This window comes from Ipomoea nil, unplaced genomic scaffold (genome assembly GCF_001879475.1).
Source record: "Ipomoea nil cultivar Tokyo-kokei standard unplaced genomic scaffold, Asagao_1.1 scaffold1509, whole genome shotgun sequence".
NCBI lineage: Eukaryota > Viridiplantae > Streptophyta > Magnoliopsida > Solanales > Convolvulaceae > Ipomoea > Ipomoea nil.
The window spans coordinates 3,102,858-3,122,808 of record NW_017617937.1 but is presented as its reverse complement, the minus strand read 5'-3'; the positions used below and the strand labels follow the sequence as shown (position 1 = coordinate 3,122,808).

General features: G+C 36.6%; 4 protein-coding genes across 4 annotated transcripts; 2 read left to right on the top strand and 2 right to left on the bottom strand.

Moving 5' to 3' along the window:
* Positions 1 to 1,066: 1,066 nt before the first annotated feature.
* On the top strand, positions 1,067 to 2,402 carry LOC109188919. The gene has a single exon (XM_019339571.1). The coding sequence runs from the start codon at positions 1,145 to 1,147 to the stop codon at positions 2,162 to 2,164; it is 1,020 nt and encodes a 339-aa protein (XP_019195116.1). The 5' UTR covers positions 1,067 to 1,144; the 3' UTR covers positions 2,165 to 2,402.
* A 506-nt stretch (positions 2,403 to 2,908) lies between these two features.
* On the bottom strand, positions 2,909 to 6,373 carry LOC109188916 (two-component response regulator-like APRR5). The gene is made up of 8 exons (XM_019339568.1): positions 5,791 to 6,373; positions 5,483 to 5,644; positions 5,253 to 5,383; positions 4,993 to 5,148; positions 4,725 to 4,875; positions 4,344 to 4,626; positions 3,557 to 4,265; positions 2,909 to 3,443 (listed from the first exon to the last, which is right to left on the bottom strand). Exons 1-8 carry the CDS (start codon positions 6,023 to 6,025, stop codon positions 3,342 to 3,344), a joined length of 1,929 nt encoding a protein of 642 aa, XP_019195113.1. The 5' UTR covers positions 6,026 to 6,373; the 3' UTR covers positions 2,909 to 3,341.
* A 5,246-nt stretch (positions 6,374 to 11,619) lies between these two features.
* On the top strand, positions 11,620 to 13,854 carry LOC109188913 (ribosome-binding factor PSRP1, chloroplastic). Its single transcript, XM_019339566.1, has 5 exons — positions 11,620 to 11,960; positions 12,231 to 12,374; positions 12,483 to 12,746; positions 13,364 to 13,472; positions 13,553 to 13,854. Exons 1-5 carry the CDS (start codon positions 11,697 to 11,699, stop codon positions 13,678 to 13,680), a joined length of 909 nt encoding a protein of 302 aa, XP_019195111.1. The 5' UTR covers positions 11,620 to 11,696; the 3' UTR covers positions 13,681 to 13,854.
* Positions 13,855 to 13,958: 104 nt separating this feature from the next.
* LOC109188909 (subtilisin-like protease SBT3.3) lies at positions 13,959 to 18,243 on the bottom strand. Its single transcript, XM_019339559.1, has 9 exons — positions 17,921 to 18,243; positions 17,730 to 17,821; positions 17,506 to 17,603; positions 16,991 to 17,152; positions 16,208 to 16,875; positions 15,763 to 16,061; positions 15,569 to 15,683; positions 15,284 to 15,476; positions 13,959 to 14,572 (listed from the first exon to the last, which is right to left on the bottom strand). The coding sequence occupies exons 1-9, from the start codon at positions 18,017 to 18,019 to the stop codon at positions 14,022 to 14,024; spliced, it is 2,277 nt and encodes a 758-aa protein (XP_019195104.1). The 5' UTR covers positions 18,020 to 18,243; the 3' UTR covers positions 13,959 to 14,021.
* Positions 18,244 to 19,951: the final 1,708 nt, after the last annotated feature.

Below are 19,951 nucleotides of genomic sequence, written 5' to 3'. Positions count from 1 at the left end.
GAACATAAACTAGAATTACAATGAATAGTACGACTAGAGCCACTAACCGAACAAGACTGAAGAATTTGACTAAGGACACGCTGATGAGGATGACCTAAACGATCATGCCAAACCAAGCGGAAGCACGAGCGGAGAGAAACGCGAAAGGAGACGAACTTGGAACAGGAAAAGTGTATAGGCCACCCGAACTACTGCCTAGTAGGATGATTTCCTTTGTGGTGATATCGAAAAAAAAGAATGATGAAACTCAAAGAACACATTATTATTTGTAGCAAAATGTTGAACAGATAATAAAGAGGTAGACAGACCAGGAACATGCAATATATCGGACATTGTAAAAGACCTAGAAGGGGTATTAAATGTAGCATGACCAACACGACTAATAGACATGCCCATATCACTGACACGTAAAGTGTCATTACCAGTGTACTTCTCCGAGGTAGAAAGGGCATCTATGTCTGGAGTTGCATGATTTGTGGCTCCAGTATTCGGAACCCAAGTATGAGAATTTGACGAGGTTTTAGCACCCAAGCTATTCTGAAACACCAAATAAGCATGAGAACCCAGAGCCCCTGAATAACGCCGAAAACAATTGGCTCTCGTGTGACCGAAACCATTACAAATTTGACACTGTTCATCGTAGCGCCGAAAACAGTTGGCTCCCGTGTAACTAAAACCATTACAAATTTGACACTGTTCGTCAAAGCGTCGAAAACAATTGGCGCCCGTGTGGTCGAAACCATCACAAATTTGACACTGAACTTTAAAACCACGTTGCTGACTAGACCGCTTCTCATATGGTGTATCCTAGTTCGATGCCATCGGCTGCTGCTACGGTAATAATTATTATTAATGACAACAATAATAATTATTATAAACCCTAGCTAACTTATACCATATGAGAACGATATAAAACTGTATTGAATGAACTGTATAATAACTGTACAGACTGAAAATATATATGTCAGAGAAATTGGAATTATAGAGAAATTAGAATAGAAAGTAGGAATTATAAGGAGACTAGGATCATGAGTCATAATGTAGAGTCGTACGTCTTTATAATAAAAAAGAATTCCCATAAAATAGAATTGACTTTTACAATATTCCGCATAATCTTTTGAGGAATTTAAGATCTTTTGATCATATGATCCTTAACCATCGGCGATTCTCAGCCTTCAATTCCTCAAACTCCCCAAAACTGTGGATTCGCTCTCCATGGCCAAACCCCTCTCTGTACTTTATCCGTTTCACTGCACATTTACGCCGCTGTTTGTTGCTAGTTGACATGCCTCCGCCGCAGACGCCGCGACCGACGCCGCCATCAGCTCCGCCGCAGCACCACCTTCTCAGGAAGCCCGCCTTTGTCCCTGACTTCATCTTCACCGCTCTCTCTGTCTTCATTCTCCTCTCTCCTTCAAATCCAGCTAACAACATTCTCCAGAAGCTTTCCCCACTCGTTTCTTTCCCTCTCAACCCTCGCAGGTTCCTCAAAATCCCCACCATGTCCCTGCCCTCATCGAATCGTCTCAGAAACCCTAACCTCCCCTTCCCGAACCCGCAGTCCCTTTCCGATTGGCTGAAGCCGCGTTTGCCCTCCGATTCTTTCGCTTCTTGGGGCGTCAAGCCCGGCACCAAGAACGTTAACAACCTCTGGCTCGAGATCTCCGAGGGCGAAACCTCGTTGGCTGACTCCACGCCTCCTATCCGCACCGTGGAAGTCGTGGTCGTCCGGGTCATCGGGAAAGACAACAAAGTCCTCGTCGAATCGCACCAGGAATTGTCGAACGGTAATGTTCGGAACCGGTCCCGACCCTTATCGGAGAAAATGAAACCCGGCGAGACTGTCGATTCTGCAGTTTTCCGGGCAATCAAAGAAGAGCTCGGGTCCATAATTGCCGGAAATTCTGAGCTTAATAGCATTGTGAGAATTGTGCCCAATTCTTATGTAAAGAAGGTGGAGGAGAGGGTTTCAGCTTCCTACCCGGGATTGCCCGCTTGCTATGTTCTGCACACCATAGATGCCACAGTGGAAGGTCTCCCTGAAGGGGAATTCTGCACGGAAGAGTCTGAAGAATATGAGGGTTTTGATGATAAAGGAGTTGCAGCAGGAGCAGTTTCGTGTAAAAAGCATTACTGGAAATGGGTTGATTCATATTCAGTTTGATGCTCACTGACGAGGGTTGGTGAGTTTGTTGTGACTCTCCTTCCAAGATTGAATTTTGGACGACATTTATAGTTAGTGGTTCAGAGTTTCACTGAGTATATATGCCAATATGTGCTTTCTCTATTGTCTTTTCTGGGCTTGTGAAGTTGTCTGAGCAAACATGATATACTCTATACTTGTAATGTCTATATACTTGCACCTTAAATGAAATCAAGATTTGTTTTTGTTCCACTTTCAACTCTTCTGTCACTTTTCATTATTTGCTTTGATGGTTTGTTTCTCTTTTCCCATGTCTGTGGCTTATATTATATGTATCATATGAAACATGTAATTATGTCTGACTTGGTGGTCTATTTCTGCATACTTATAAAGGAAAATGCCAAAATGGGGAAAGATGTGCTGTATTTTACCCATCAACTCCACACTGTATTCACGTGATCCATACCAATACATTAAAGTTTCAATCTTTACACAATTCTTGCAATGTTTAAACTGCAGCTTGTACAGTGTCTGTGGTTGTAGGAAAAGTTTATTGTGATTGGTGCGGGGTTCTACAAATGGGCTTTTGAAGTAAATCGTGTAGTTCTATAGTATATTGTGCAGGCATTCTGCTGTTTCTATACACATTTTGTTGTTTACAAATAATGCTTAGTCGAACTGAGCTACCTTGAGGATTTTAAACTTGATTTGAAGCATCACCTTGATGCAAGAAGCTCAAAGCAGAACCTCATCAGATTAGAGTTATTTATTTTGAAAAACAAATATAACTGTTCAAATTCTGGCTAACAAGTGCTGATCTATAAGGTTTCAGTATGATACATCATCGGATTAGAGTTACATGCAGTAGTCAAGTTAGCAACGAATGAAAGAACAACTCCAACGACAATATCCATATTCTAACTAGAGGCTAGCCTATGTGTCAATCCGAAAGCTCGTCTATACAGCAAACCTATACTGACATGGGAACCCTTGCAAAACAAATATACAATATTCTGGCAACTCCAAGCAAGTACATGCTGTTGTTATATAACATCGAGGGTGGTAACTGGTAACTGGTAACTGCCCTTTCCCCGGACCTGGCATGACGGGAGTTTCAAGAGCTGGACTGCCTTATTATATGGTCTGTTCTCTCCTTCATTGAAACAAGCTGTGCTGATGATTTGTATTGCTAACCGGCTTATGTGTCTCCTGGTGGTGGTTCACTTGGCAATTGACGAACAAATTGTCCCTTCACTCGTGGACGTTGCTCTGCAAGTTTTTTCCTGCTTTCGTATCTTACCTGTGTCGAAATCCAAAGATTGGTCAGTCTTTTTGTCCAACAATGATAACATATGAAGAAATAGCATGTGAGTTTCTTCTTTTTCTTTTTCGAAACTATAGTCTATAGCATACCTTTTTCTCATAACATCTGTCTTTCCTCTTCAAGCGAAATTTGTTGAGTGCAGCTTCTCTTTGTGACCTCTGAGAGTTTGCATCTTGAACAGCAGAAGCTTCGTCGTTCCTATACTCTGCTGTAGATTTGATCATTGTAACCGGGATTCTGCCATTGCTCCCACCACCATTGTAATGGCAGTTGACAACACCATTGCACAGGCTGCTATTTGCGCTTTGATCAGTAGCAGAAGAAAAATGTCCCCGGTCAGGTTCTGACTGATAACCTTGTCTGTACTCGGTCTGAGTGGAGACAGTATTGACATTCTGCTCAATTACCCTGTGACACTGCTGAGAATTTATAGTTTGATGATTCAAGCGATGAAATGTGTTTGCCTGGCGCGGAGAATTCTGATGGCCAGCTGATCCAGGACTCTGCATTGGAGATGTCATGAAGGTGTAGGCATTACTTAGCCCCTCAAACCTCACACCTCTTACTGGAATCGGGGCACTCAATACTCTCTGCCCGGGGGATGGAAGTCGAGTTTCAGCCTGCCCAGATTCAAAATTTGTCGGTGGAACAAGTCTGTGAGAGCTTGCTGTTGGATCAGAATTGTGAACAGACAAGCGCTTATCAGAGTCAGTTTCGCTTTCTTTGTGTTCATTACGAGTGTTCGGGGATATCAAGTCTCGGGGCTGGGGCTGTGGCTGCACCCCCTTGCTCACATACCTGCATACACGTTTCTTGCGTGTTAGGCAACTTCCAATGTTTCCAAAGATATCGTGCCAAGAATGCAAGAAAACTCACCGAGTAAAGGCTGATGCATCTGAATGGTTTAACTTGTGCTTCTCATCTGGAAATTGGTTGACAGAGCCACTAGGATACCTTGTCAAGGAAAGCTCGAGTGGCGGTGGAGAATCGACCTTGTTGTTTGGACTAATATTCGAACCAGAAACATAAGTGCATATTCCGTGATTATCAAAGGTCCCAATCAAATCAATGGCGCGTTTAGAAGAATTCATGGTCGCAGGATCTTCACCCGAAGCTTGACCAATCACTTGAAGATGACAGCAATTGTCATTAGATGTGCCTGTAAGAACATCTAAGAAGTCAGACACTATCACTTCAGCAGCTAGTGTAACAGAAAGAACATCATAGGATTCACGAAAAACAGTCAAACAACATTACCTTCCACTTGATCACTGGGATTGCGATGTTGCTCTTCCTTCTGCATATCTGCATCAACTGGACGAGGTTTGTTCCAATCCGGCTGTCCAAATTCCTGGATATGTTTCGTGTTTTCTTCTCCAGTCTCCATCTCTGGCTTAGTACAAGAACTCTGCACACATATCGGAAACAGACAATCTCACATGTTAAAACAGTAGACCATGATCAAGGAATCAAAGAAACATCCTACGGCTAAAATGAATTGAATACTACTTTCAATATGTGGTACCTGAGCATCACTTCCTTTTTCAATGCATTCTCTGTTCCTTTCAATACAAGCCTTATACCCACTCGAATGATTACTAAAATCATTGTTTTCAGCTGTGGCTTCAACCTTCAATTGCGCAACGCTCTCATCCCCAGGTCCTTGCCCGCTTTTGCTTGTCTGAGAGACCAAAAAAAGAAAAACCGAAAAGAAAATGAGATCCTCCCCGAAAAAAAGGAAGTTTGGAGGAAAGTTTAAACTCGACAGGCTATCGATTTGCTTACAGCTTGTCTCCTCCATACATGCTGCCACAAGTTCCTGAGCTCGTTTTTCCTTACGGGCTTGACAAGAAAATCTGCTGCGCCTCTCAACATGCATCTGTAGACTGTGCTAACCGAATCGTATGCAGACATCACTGTAAATCGAGGTAGCATAGCAGGTAAGTTATGGGTTTATGAACACCATTTCTGCTGGTAATACTAATTAAATAAGTAGAAGTAGTTCTGAAGCATACTTATAACAGGAATGTTTTTGCAGATTTCATGCTCCATAATTAGGGTAAGAAGAGCATATCCAGAGATCGATGGCAGATCAACTTCTGTCAATATGAGGTCTACATTTCTTGGCCGCCCTTTTAGCACCTCCCATGCCTTTAAACCATCAGGAACTGCAGCAACTGCAAAACCACAAGATTTTCAAAATTCAGATCTTTCCAGAAACCCTAAATTTCTTACCCATACCAGATGAATTATTCCTATTCCTATTATAATAATAACTTCATTTAAACATAAACAACAATCTTGCAATAATTGAAAAATTAACCTCTATAGTTGCATTTTCTGAGAAGAGCGGCAATAATCTGCCTGGTAGAATCATCAGATTCCACCAACAACACTCTGAGCACCATCTTCGGCAAGAATCTCTCCCACCTCACCAACCCATCTCTTTCCTCAGCCTTCCTCTGCCCAACCTCCGCCACTTCCACCTCCTCTGTTTCTAGAACTTCCAGCTCCATTGCGGCGGCGCCGCCCTCGCCGCTCACCACTACTTCGCCCATTTTCCTCAACCGGAAAACCCAAACCTAGTACTTTCTCTATAATGGGTTCTCAGAAGAATCGAAAGATAATCGAAAGACTATGCTGTCTGTCTAGACTCAAGCGTACAAAGCACCATTTTCTTCCCTAAAAACTAAAAAAATATCTCCGCATTTTGGTGGTGCAGTAATCCGACGGTGGAAAATCAAAGTCTCCCTTTAACCGCCTCCCATCCAATGGCTACCGATCACGCTTTGGGAAATCGTAATTATTACAGAAAGATATGGCACAAAATATCTGCCAGGCTCATGTGTACGGCCCCGATTGGCCACGTCAGCTCCTCTTGCCTTCCGATCTAAAAAGCAAAAGTCATTGGTCCTTTTTTTTAGGTTGTTGGGTTCACCTTAAATCTTATTTTATTTTATTTTTAAAGGAAAATAATGTCAACCCCATATGGCCATATGTTTCCATTTTCTAATACGAGATATTTTTGCCCCGTGGACCCCGCCCCGGAGATATTTTGATTCCGGATTTAAGGTTTGATGGATAGGAGTTTGACACGTGGGACATCCACTTTAGATCTTTCGTTTGTGGCTTCGGAGCTGTCAAACGCTATCTTTGGTTTTCCTTTAAAGATAGCTCTCTGAGTTTTCCTAATTTTTTAAATAAAATATCTTAATTACAGTCAAATTATATTTATTTATTTTCTCGGTTTTAAAATTATCAAAATTTATATATTATTATAAGGGCATTGGACTTTTGATAGACAAATCTGGAAACAACCAGAGAGGAATCGTATGCTGCGATGCTGGAAGATAATATGCGATTCAAATATTCAATCTTTGTGGTTGTGCTGCGTTCCATCTTATTCCTTAATCAACAATTTCAAACTTGGCAAGTGGCAACTAACGTTTTTCTACGCCTAACAAATATCTTCATTTTTTTTAAATTTACAAAAAATCTCACAATTACTTAGTATAAATTATATATAGTTGATCGGTTCAAGGAGGTAAACTCTGCCTTACGATTTTAACCAGTAAAAGATTATAAGGAGGTAAACTAATCTAAGTTATTCATACTGGCTCAGATCAAGGAGACTAATACAATACTCTTGTTGAAAGTTAAATTTGTGACATTGTGATAACCAAGTTAACAACTTACAAATTTAACTGAAGAATAAAGATATTTTGATTATATTAACTTGTTTAGAATTTTTTTTTTAAATGTCACAAAATAATAAAAACGTAAAATCATTTTTTTATGTCACAAATTTAAAAAGATTTGTTTTGTGTGGTACGAAGTATTAGACTAGTGATTCTGTGGTCTCACCTATGACCTGTGGGCGTAACTTTTTTTTTTCTTTTTTTCTCTCTTTTAAAAAATTTCGTCCTCGAATTAATATTTAAAAAATATATATATATAGACGCCTTATCCAATCACAGACAATGTATAAGAAATGTTTGCTTCCGTGTTGGAACTTTGTTGGGTTAATATTATATTAATACAATAATATCACATGAACTAATCTTATCTAACACTTTGTGGATGAAATGTTTTGGTACTTATTATAAATCAGGCTAATTAACATAAATAATTTGTTTGTATTATTCTTTTCCTAAAGTCGGTATAATTTAATAATATAAGCATGTAATTTTAAGTAAGAAGCATATTCGTGATGTGAAATATTTTAATTTACATGAAAGTCCACAACTGTTATTTGAGTGTGTGCTTTGAGTGAAAATCGCCTTATGATCCTATCTGACAAAAGACGAAAGGATCACAATGAGTTGCAGTTTAAATTGAGAAGGTCAATCAACTCCTATAATGAGTTAAATTTGTAACGTTGTGATTACTAAACCAATTGTCCAGACAAACTCGATTGAAGTTACCCGGCCTATGATATGAAATATTGTTATGAAATATTGTGAAGCTAATTTTACTAGAGGTCCATTGTCTTTGGTGACAATTCTAAATTTAGTCCCACACACAATTAAATCGGTTGCAACGGATCATCCTCCCCCCTTTCTATCCTGTTCTTCCGATGTATGTTGGTTTGAGAGCACCATCACTTCTTTCCAATACTGCTTCCAACTTTCCATATGAAAGAGCAACTTAGTGCCACTAGACTACAAAGTCGTCCTTGACAAATTGAAGAAGTTTATAATTAAAGAATAAGCATACAAACTACTAAAATACGCATATACTAAGTAAAAGCCTTAAACTCTTTGTGCTTTAATATGTTGAGAAATTATGTATAGACAGATACTACATTGTAATAAAGTCAGTAATACTAAAAAAGAAGAAGAAGTAAGAACCTAATAGAGTCTAACAATTTTGTTGCTTTAGAAACTAAAACTTCAATATTTTGAAAATTAAGGTACATTATAATAACAAAAAGGTATGGACTTAAACAATTAGTGGGAAATATTTTAATGACTAAAATCACATTTTTCATTGATTTATACGAAATCTTTAAATTAAGTATCAAATTCACATTAAATTTTCTTTCATCATTCACAAAATATTTTATTCTTTATAATGGAAAAATATCATATTCATTTTGCGGTGTTTATGTAATATTCTTTACGGTATTATATGGAGGGAGGTTAGTGGATTAGATCAGATAATGTGACGAGATGGCCATTCTACATCGGATGCCTATAACAAAAAAATCTAAAGACCAAATTTCATATGAAATATCATATCCTGACTTTTTTTTTTTTGAATGTATCATATCCTGACTTAACACCTTAAAAATATGTTATGACAATGTTGATGTTAGGGGTAAGTAGTTGTGTAAGGGCCCACAAAAAATTTGTAAAATAAGTATACATGTGAGTGTGTGTAATAAATAAAATTATATACATAGTAGGACTAAAAAGATTCTTTTAATCTCTCTTAATTTTTTTTTTTAAATAAAATTATATGGTGTATATATTAAATAAGTCCAAAATATATATTAAATTCTAAATTCACCGAATAAAAAGAAAAAAAATCAAGTATTCAAATTTATTATTCTTTCTTCATTAATTTAATTCTTTTTTTTCAATATTTCAATAACACATGACATATATTAATTATCTAATTTAACATAAAAAAATCTCTAAATTTGAGGTATATATGCTTTATTTTTATTAATTAATTAATTGATTAATGATTTATTATATGTTTTTATTATTTACTTACATTTTTAGGATGCATATGTGCTAATCCAAAAGATTAGTTAAGAAACTAAAAAAACAATGTTAATATTAGTTATTTAATTTGTGATTCTGAGTTTCGTCTTCATCTCTTAACATTTTAAATATTAAGTTAATCAGTAAAATGAAGATCATTTAATTATCTAAAAAATTATTGTCAACAAAATAATTGATAATTTTTATTTGATAAAAGAGTGACAAACAATATTTAAATAAAAGTATAATAATTATAATATATATATTGTGTAATGTGTAAAATTATAAAGTATCGATGAGCACTAATACTCGTATAATTATGTATTTCATACATAATTATACAAAATATTATTACAAATGATTAACAATAATACTTAGTATAATTATGTATGCTATATATATAAGATCAAATTTCATATGAAACATCATATCCCGACTTAACACCTTAAAAATATGTTATGATGATGTTGATGTTAGGGGTAGAGGCAAGTGGCTGTGTAAGGGCCCACCAAAACAAGTTGTAATAAGTATATATATATATATATATATATATATATATATATATGAGTTCCTGTGCGGTTGAGGGTGCTTAAATCAACGTTTAGATTATTAAAATTAAATAAAAAATGTGGTGACATTTTGATAATTTTTTACATTTATGTCAAATATAAGGTGCATGATTTTTGTGAGTAAGGTGTGTGAGTTTTGTATATAAGGTGCGTGAGATTTGTGCTTAAGGTGTGTGGGGTTGTGTACTTAATGGTAGTAGTGATTGAATAGGTGCGTGAGTTTTATGCTTAATGTGCATGAGTTTTGTGCTTAAGGTGCGTGAGTTTTGTGTTTAAGGTGCGTGAGCTTGTGCTTAATGTGCTAGTTGCTGAAACTTAGGTGTGTGAGTTTCCTTCTTAATGTGTGTTATTTTCATCTTAAGGTGTGTGATTTGTATGCTTAAGGTGCGTCAATTATGTGAAACTTAAAGTGAATCATTTTAAAACCTTAGGTGCTTGATTTGTGTTCTTAAGGTGCTTTGTTATGTGCTTAAGGTGTGTGGTTGGTGTTCTTAAGATGTGTGATTTGTGTTCTTAAAGTGTTTTGTTTGTGTGCTTAATGTGCATGTGTCGTGTACTTAAAGTGCGTCAGTTTAATGCTTAATGTGCGTCAAACCGCACTGGAAGCTATTTTGGCGCCTGCTCCCTTCCCCCCCCCCCTCCCCACACACACATATATATATATATATATATATATATATATATATATATATATATATATATATATATATTAAAGTCTAAATTCACCAAATAAAAAGAAAAATATCAAGTAGTCAAATCTATTATTCTTTCTTTATTAGTTTATTTCTTTTTTGAATATTTCAATAATACATGACATATAATTTTTTTTAAAAGAATACATGATATATATTAAGTATATAATTTAACATTCAAAAATCTCCAAATTTGAGGTATATGCTTTATTTTTATTATCTAAAAGAATTGTTGTCAACAAAATAATTGATAACTTTTATTTGATAAAAGAGTGACAATCAATATTTAGGTAAAAGTACAATTATTATAATATATTGTATCATGTGAAAAATTATACAGTATCGATCGGCGCCAGTGCTCATATAATTATGTATTTCATACATAATTACACAAAATATTATTAAAAATTATTATCAATAATACTTAGTATAATTATGTATAATATATATAATGATATTGAATTATTTAATATAATTGATACTGATATTGGTAATTGGTTGACATTGTAAATTTTTGTTATAAAATTTGACCCTGATATGATTTTTTCTGACTCCAACCTTAGTTGATGTGATTACCATTGAACACCCTCATAGGCAATCATTAGTACGGAGTACAATACTACAATGTAGCATATGAGCACAACTTGGTACTCTATTCAGAGACTATAGAACGACTTAATTCAAATGTTCACTTTGGAGGCTTTGAGTAAATTATATAAATATGTAATGTAATGAGCGTCTTCTTATAATAGTTTTATAATAAATTGGGGCGATCCCAATCAATTGTTTGGACAACTTAATAATTACGAATGTTCTTTGTGAAAGATGACTTTCTTAATTTGAATCAATTAAATATAACTTATAAACAACTTATGTTAATTTATCTTCTTGCGGTCTTTTGTCGCTAAAATCATAACACGAATTTCATCTAAAACATATATTCAAATTGCGAGTGTGAACTTTTCTATTAATTAAAATTTTATACCTTGAAAAATATCATAGATTCATAGTGTGTATTAGTGTATACTCCGTATAATGTAATGCAAATAATAGAGATCCAATGCACTGTAACCTTCCGACAAACGTACGATATTACAAGGGGACCACATCCCATATTTATGTCACGTGTCTGGCCATACTCTGAAATCTGGATAACGTATTACCTTGCCACGTATACATCTCTTCCTCGAATATTTTATCCATTTTACCAAAACCCTCCAGGAATCCGTTCCAATCGCAAGAAATCTCGTCATAGAAATGGCGACTCTTTCCATATCTTCAACCGCTAGAGCGTTTTCTTGCTCTTCCTGCTACTCTCCGTCTTCTTCCCCTTCCTCGTCAACGCTCTCTTTATCCAAAAAGCTTAAATTTTTATCGTCTTCTTCGAGCAGTTTTCTTGCTTCGAGCTTCAAGATCAGTGAGAGTAGTAATGTCCCACCCAGAAAACCGATGGGGATTCGGATGGCTTGGGATGGCCCTCTCTCTTCCGTCAAACTCATTATCCAAACCAAACACATTGAGGTATGTATGCCCCTTTTCCCTCATATTTTGCCGCGATTGTATTTGCGCTTTTTCTTGAAATTACTGAAGAATTTAATTGCCCTTTTTGAAGGTTTTTATGGAATTATTATCTGTATGGCTGTATTTACATGTTTTATTTGAAAAGAATAGAACTTGTGCTGCCAATTAAGTGAATTTGTTGAGAAAAATTAATGGAAATGGATGTGTTTTCTGTTGTCTGGTATGTTTCTTGATTGAAAGAGATGTTAAGTTATTGTTATGGAGTTACAGTTAACACCTAATGTGAGGAGCTATGTGGAGGAGAAATTGGGTAAGGCAGTTCAAAAGCATAGCCATCTGGTGAGGGAAGTGGATGCTAGGTTGTCTGTTCGTGGGGGCGAGTTTGGGAAAGGCCCAAAAGTTCAAAGATCTGAGGTATGAAGCCAGTTTTGTAAAAGACTAAAAGTCTTGCCTTTAAGTAGTGTCAATTTGTATGGGTTGTTTATTTGCTGTTATACTTAAAATCAGCTTGGTGAACTGTAGGTGACTTTGTACACGAAGAAGCATGGAGTTGTTCGTGCAGAGGTGGATGCGGAGACACTGTATGGGAGTGTGGACATGGTCTCGTCAGTTATACAGAGAAAACTGCGGAAGATTAAGGAGAAAGATTCTGATCATGGTCGGCATATGAAGGGCTTTGACAGACAGAAGGTTCGGGATCCGGTTGTACTAGCAGAGGAAGAAGCTTTGGAGCCACTTCCTCTAGTAGAAGAGGAACAAGACAAAGATGAGGGCTTCATTGATGAGGTCAGATTACCGTTTGTTCATTTTGTATTGACTACACTTTGGATTATGGTTTCGTGATTTTTTGACTATTACCATCTTTCCTTATTACTCAATTGGTGGTCACTTACATAGTTACATATAGTTTGATAGCAACTTCCTTTTTAAGTTAATATTCAAATTGAATATTGAATGTCAAATACTATCTTCAGCTATGAAATGGCATGGGCCAGAGGCTTGTATAGATTTTTTAAGGAAAAACTTGGTGGTTATAGTGCTTGTTGCCAAGGACTTTGTGGTCTAGTGGCATCAAGTTGCTCTCTCATATGGGAGGTTGTGGGTTCGAGCTTCAGTGGAGGAGATATTGACTCGTTGTGCTTTAGTAGGTTGAGAAAGTAGTTATGAACAGGCGGTATTGACTGGTTGTGGGTTCGAGCTTCAGTGGAGGAGATATTGACTCGTTGTGCTTTAGTAGGTTGAGAAAGTAGTTATGAACAGGCGGTATTGACTCGTTGTGCTTTAGTAGGTTGAGAAAGTAGTTATGAACAGGCGGTTGAGAAAGTAGTTATGAACAGATACTGCATTGTAACAGAAGTTAGCTTCTAGGCGTTAAACTGTTGCACTATTAATCCTTTTCTCAGGTTGTCCGGAAAAAGTACTTCGACATGCCACCTTTGACGGTTGCTGAAGCAATCGAGCAGCTAGAGAATGTGGATCATGACTTCTATGGCTTTAGGAATGAGGAAACCGGTAAGTGGATTTGATAGATGTTTCTGTTCTTTGAATGATGCATTGGCCCTCAGTGTTTAGCCATATCCCTTCTTCTGCAGGGGAGATTAACATTGTCTACAGAAGACGAGCCGGGGGTTATGGCCTTATTATTCCAAAGGGAAATGGGAAAGTTGAGAAGTTGGAGCCTATTGAGGCCGAGCCAATCAGAGAACCATCCCGCGCTTAGCCAGATGGATTTGGTGAGCAATGAGATAACAAATGCATAATGTGTTTGCTGTATATTTGATCGTTTAACAATAATATGTTTCAATCACACTGATGGATCCACGACTTCTAATCGTTCGTTGGTTGATCCACCACGAGTTAATATCGAATAAGGAGTGGTTTTAGTAAGAATGCATAGCATGATTCCATAAGAATTGAAGATGCTCTTATTTTTCGCTTTCAAAAGTACAATTTTGGCTCTAGCATGCCTCAAACAACAAACTTCAACACTTAAAGTATCCAAGGCAATGGATACCTTCATCTTAAGTTATTCTTGAAACATACATTACATTTACTCTGAATTTAGTAAGCAACCTTGACAGATATAGGAATTCTCACGTTATGCACCCCATCGTTCCAAGTTAAGCTTCCGAAAGAATATCCAGTGTTGAAGCGATAGGTTGTGGAAATTGTCACTGTAAATGAGATCTTCTTTACCTTGGGGCCAAATACTAGGGTGGCTGGCTTTACTGCTACATTTATTCCCTTTGGAGCTTCAATTATAACTTTATATATAGAATTTGTAAGTCCAACATTCGTCACGGTTCTCTTAAGGGTAACTGATTCTTTTAGGTTTGGTATAGTTATGGATGGAAAGTTCATATTGAGAATGGAAACCCCTCTAGGGCAAGAAATGGGTTGTCCAACAAGTTTGCTAATGGCACTAGTTTCATATCCCACGGCACAAAGATAGTGAATATAATCTTTTGTTCCCATGTCATAAATGAGGCCTGGATGTCTTGCTTTGTTGGGATTTATGATCCCTCCTCCATAATCAAATGCATCTGCCATTTTACTCTTTGTTGGTCCCTCACTAAATATTGGTTGCCCAGAAATTGGGTCAGTCGTCCATGCTGTAAACACAAAATTTATTTAATTAAAAGAAAAACAAAAACACACCAGATGAACAAGTACTTTTGAGAAACATGATGGCCCTGTTTGGTAAAATAGTTAACCTATTAGTCAATTTTGGCTTGTATAACCATTATTAGCTGTTTGACTTGGTTAAACAACCAATATGAGTATTTGATTGATTAACTTTTTGTAACAGCTTATTGCTTCAAAATACAAAAATTCAAAAAGCCATTTAAAACAGCTTTTTTGATCAATTTTTTGAGAAAATCATTTTGGCCCTGTTTGGTAAAAAATTGGCCTTAGGTCAATTTTGGCTTATTTGACCACTATTAATTGTTTGATTTAGTTAAAATATCAATATAAATGTTTGGTTAATTAGCTTTTTGCAACTCCAAAAGGCTAAAATTCAAAAAGTTACTTCAAGCAACTTTTTCAATTAGCTTTTTGACAAAAGAAATTATACCTAATAGTTAATTTACCAAACACTTTTCTACAATCAGCTAATGTTATCAACTATTTATATCATCTAATTAACACAATCAGCTAACAGCCATTTTACCAAACAGGGCCTTTTGTATGTAATCAGTTATCAACTAACAGTCAATTTATCAAACATTTTTCTACAATCCGCTAATGTTATAACTAGTCAAACCCACTAACCCAATCAGCTATTTACCAAACACTCCATAGGACTGAGTAAGCAAACCAACCTGTTGTGACAATTGCGGATTTGATAGCAGCAGGAGACCAATCTGGATGGACAGATTTGAGCAAGGCAACTATTCCTGCCACATGTGGGGTAGCCATAGATGTTCCAGAAAGAAAGTTATATGCACTTGGCACAGTCGGATCATCAGGAATATACGCAGCCAATATATTTGTTCCTGGAGCTGCTATATCCGGCTGTAAGTAAAAGTAATGGTACTAAGCCCATAAGCTAGCTAGCCTCCTCAACTAATTAAGCCAAGAAAAGCAAATAATGAGATGATACTGGCCTTGAGTAACTCTGGAGCTAAAGTGTAAGGGCCGCGGGATGAATACTTTCCTACAACAGTCGAGATTGGCTTACCGATATGAGTTTTTGTTGGGCTTAGGCGCACTTTTGGATCACTGTTTGTACTTCTAATGCCATTAGTACGTATAATCTTAAATATTAACTTTAAAAGGTTTCTGATAAGGATATATGTACCTTGTAGAGCGAAGATAGAGAAGTATTTTAGTTCCAATCTCATAACCTACTTGTATCAATGGGAAGTCGCTATTGTAAAAATCAAGCAGAGAATAGGTCTCTTGAAACAAAATTACTCCCAATCCACCAGCTCCTTTCACAGTTTCCCTAAGAAACTCATGACTTATATCCTGCTGCCCCACAAAATACAACAGCACAGTTCCAGCTAGCCAAGAATTGTTCTGTGAAATATCTGTATCTGGTTCAGTGTAAATCAAGCTAACAAGGCCCGTATCGTTCCCATAGAACAACGATTCACCCTGCACATATGAGTTAAGTTAGCAGAAGTTTAAAACTGTTGTCTTTGTAGTGTTTAATTTTCTAAGCTAAGTGTAGAAATGTGCATTTTTCTTGTAGTGCATAACTGTTGTCTTTGTAGTGTTGTCAGAGAAGAGAATTTAGGTACCATAAAGATTTGAGCATTTCCAAGTGTGATTGGTGTAGGGAAAGCTCTATCAGGTGTACTACCAGCAACAGTTAAAACCCAGGGCTCCCCATTACTCACAGATTGAGCACCAGGCCCGTCGTTCCCTGCAGAAGCGACGACGCTGATTCCATGTGCAACTGCATGGAAGGATCCATAGTTGATTGAATCTTGAGGGTCTACTTCGGAGTATAAAGGCACAGGTTGCCCAAAGGAAGCAGATATCACATCAACTCCATCATGAATGGCTTGGTCGAAGGCCTTTAGAGCATCAGCAGCCGCAATCCCACCATCCCATCCGATCTTGTAAATAGCCAGCCTAGCCCGAGGGGCGCCCCCCCTTAGTGTGCCTAAACCCAGGCCTTTATAACTCACATTGTGGACTGGGGAAGCTGTTGCAGTGCTGGAAGTGTGGGTGCCATGCCCATCACTGTCCCTCGGAGAGATGTAGTCGTCGATTCCTGTAGTGTTTCCAGGCTGCTGCCCTATCTCGGCCAGGTGGCCATTGATGAAGTATCGAGCTCCGATTAGTTTTCTGTTGCAATGCTTCTTGGGGTTGAACTTCTGCCCGGACTCACAGTAGCCCTTCCACTTTGAAGGAATTGGGCCTAGTCCTTTATCATTGTAGGCCTCATTTTCTGGTGTCACTCCTGCCATATATATATATAGGAAATGGAATTGTTGCATTAGAAATTTAATTTATGCTATTCAAACACTTGGTTTGATCAAGTTAATACATACTTACTGCAAACAAAATATGAGTACCTGAATCAAAAACAGCAACAATGATACCATCACCCATCTTAGTATCATGCAGGAGATTATTATTATTGGCAGAGTTGAATGATAGGCCCAAATAATCCCAACTCCTGGTTGTTTGCAGCTTGTACTTGTAATTACGCATCACTTTAACAACACCAGGTAAGTCTGAAAACATAAAGGGGGTGTTTGGTAAATAGATAGTTGTTAGCTGATTGTGTTAGTTGGTTTGACTAGTTGATAACATTAGTTGATTGTAGAAAGATGTTTGGTAAATTAACTATTAGCTGATAGTTGATTACATACAAAATGACTTTCTCAAAAAAACTGATCGAAAAAACTGTTGTAGCGCTAGCTTTTTGAATTTTAGTGTTTTGGAGCAATAACTGTTATAAAAAGCTAATTAATCAACCGCTCATATTGATTGTTTAACCAAGTCAAACAACTAATAGTGATCGAATAAGCCGAAATCAACTGATAAGCTAACTATGTTACCAAACAGGGCCTTTATATACACACACCTGCAATGGTTTGAGCTTGGGATTTGGTCATCATGGCTGCAAAACCAGAGAAGCCATGCCTGTAGCTGTAAATCATTGAATCCGCTGCTGCTTCTTGGCTGCATTAGGTGAACCATGAAAAATATTGCTAACAGATGGAGTTTCTTAAATATAATCAAATTAGCAAGAAATTAAAAGGGAATATATCTCTGATCGAAGAATAGAATGCAATTAAGCATATATACCTTCCAAGTACAGTAGCTAGCATATGATGATGGGTAGATGTGATAAGCTCTATATCATCATGCTGCCTCGCTCCCATATACACAATGTAAGCCTGTTGACAAGAAAAATAAGGGAAAATCATCTATCAAGCTAATTAAGTATCTATGAAACGAGTCAATTCAAAACTAGTAGGATTGCTGGCATCACTGACTTTGGTTTCTAACAATGCCGAGGTGGTAGGATTGAGGAAGAAAAGCAGGGAGGCGAAGAACAAATTAAACCCAACAATTGTGTTTTCATTCTTAGCCATACTTTTGAAAACACAAGAAAGTGTATATATAAGCTTAGCTTGATCCCTTCTGCATTAGGCCACCGGTATTTATAGTATGGTTGAGATATTTCATGGCTTTGTTCCTCGTCTTCTATGATTCCTCAGCCAAATTCAGTGCCACTAGTCAAATGATTTTCTGGTTTTTTGAGGAGACATGAGAAAATGCAAGACAAACATAGTGAATTGAAGCACTCACATCATATAATTTTAATGGGGTTATGAAAAATATCCCAATCCAAAAAGTTTACCTCCACTAATAAATAATAATAATGTATCAACAGTAAAAGCAACATTAATAATACATTATATTCCTCATTAAATTTCTAAAAATGATTTTAATTTACCCCATGAATTTATGTTATGTGCTTTTTAAATACTATGAAGTAGCCAACTAGTGTGATCATTTTAAATGTGTGGCTTTTTTGAACTGAAAATGTTTGAAAAAATATCGAACAGATACTACTTTATAAATGATCGAGTATTTTTTTATTTTCTGTAGTAAATTAACTTAGATTATTCATAGCTAATCGATTTAAACCAAGAAGATAATAGATAGAATTTAACTCATTGTTGTTTACCCTGCCTCAATGATAATGTTTGGGGATATTTGCTACATTCTCTCCATACACTGTACTAGTAATTTTCGATCTTTAATGAATAAGGAATGTCAATAATACTCTCAAAATTAAATCTTTTACTTTATTAAAGTGGCTGATTTCAATGAACAACTACAACTCCACCATCAGTAAGCAAACACGTGTGTTATGGCAAAAGATCAGTCGTAATGTAATGATGGAGTTAATACCCGATTTGGTCCCTCGATTATTAAAATTTCGCCATTTTACTCTCGGACTTCTAAACTTGTTCAATTTAATCTTTAACTATGCAATTATTAACCAAAATGTTCCTCAATCAAGACTATTTTGGTTTGAAGCAATGATTATTTTAGGTAAAAATTGCATAGTTAGGGATGGAATTAAGAATGTTTGTAAGTTGAAGACTAAAGTGGTGAATCGAAATCCTAATAGTCGAGAGACCAAATTGGGTATTAACTCGATCGGGTTAGTATCCCGGGGCATAGCTTGGTGAATGAAATAATGAGTTTGGGATAATATTCAACAAGTACACATGGTTGAGTCCCGCAAGATATGGGATACCAGAATTACTGCAAAAACTCATATCACTGCACCACCAAGACACGTCATGCAATTTACCTCTTTTTTCACAAATCTCTAAGGTAATTAACGTGAGGGGGGTCCTTAAGTTTGGGGTTCAAACTTATGATGGGCCTTTCTATTTTTCAAATTTTTTTGTTTCATTTTTCATACTTCTCTTATTTTTCTTATCTACTACACAAATAATAGAAAAACGAAAAACATGATTATTCACATCTATTTCTCATATTCTTTTTTAAATAAAAAATATTATTTTGCTTAATGTACTTGCCTTAATCTTTCATGACATTCAAGTTCATATATCTAACTTGTTGCTAAATCATATTTGTTAGTGTTTTATTTTGTTCAAAACCCCAACATATAATTGGCAATATTATTATGGCAAATTAATATAGGGTTTAGTTTGGTGTCTGTTTGTTCTTATAGAAGACTGATTGATCAGTACTTTCAACAGACGCACTGCCACGGAAGATCTGTTAAAGGGAGATGTTTCCAAAATGCTGAACACGGTTTGTGAAGACAGTTTTGGAAAGAATATCAGCGGATCAGCTTGGAAGGTATGGACCGAATCTGAAAGATTTTATTCTTCACAAAAATCGTCCTACCATCTACAATCAAAGATATTTTTTGGAGAGTGTTCTTACCAAGGAAGTATAAGTACCCTCATTCGATCAAGAATTAGGGTTACGTTGAAAAAGACGAAAATCCTCTATGCTACACAGGAATATTAATCTTT

Coding starts and splice junctions, on each gene's coding strand:
- LOC109188913 (XM_019339566.1), top strand. CDS start 11,697: ATGGCGACTCTTTCCATATCTTCAACCGCTAGAGCGTTTTCTTGCTCT. Junction 11,961..12,230: donor TCCAAACCAAACACATTGAG/GTATGTATGCCC, acceptor ATGGAGTTACAG/TTAACACCTAATGTGAGGAG. Junction 13,473..13,552: donor CTTTAGGAATGAGGAAACCG/GTAAGTGGATTT, acceptor CTTCTTCTGCAG/GGGAGATTAACATTGTCTAC.
- LOC109188919 (XM_019339571.1), top strand. CDS start 1,145: ATGATCCTTAACCATCGGCGATTCTCAGCCTTCAATTCCTCAAACTCC.
- LOC109188909 (XM_019339559.1), bottom strand. CDS start 18,019: ATGGCTAAGAATGAAAACACAATTGTTGGGTTTAATTTGTTCTTCGCC. Junction 17,153..17,505: donor CCAAGCTCAAACCATTGCAG/GTGTGTGTATAT, acceptor TTATGTTTTCAG/ACTTACCTGGTGTTGTTAAA. Junction 16,876..16,990: donor TGTTGCTGTTTTTGATTCAG/GTACTCATATTT, acceptor TATATATGGCAG/GAGTGACACCAGAAAATGAG.
- LOC109188916 (XM_019339568.1), bottom strand. CDS start 6,025: ATGGGCGAAGTAGTGGTGAGCGGCGAGGGCGGCGCCGCCGCAATGGAG. Junction 5,645..5,790: donor CAGAAAATGCAACTATAGAG/GTTAATTTTTCA, acceptor GTGGTTTTGCAG/TTGCTGCAGTTCCTGATGGT. Junction 5,149..5,252: donor ATGTATGGAGGAGACAAGCT/GTAAGCAAATCG, acceptor TTGGTCTCTCAG/ACAAGCAAAAGCGGGCAAGG.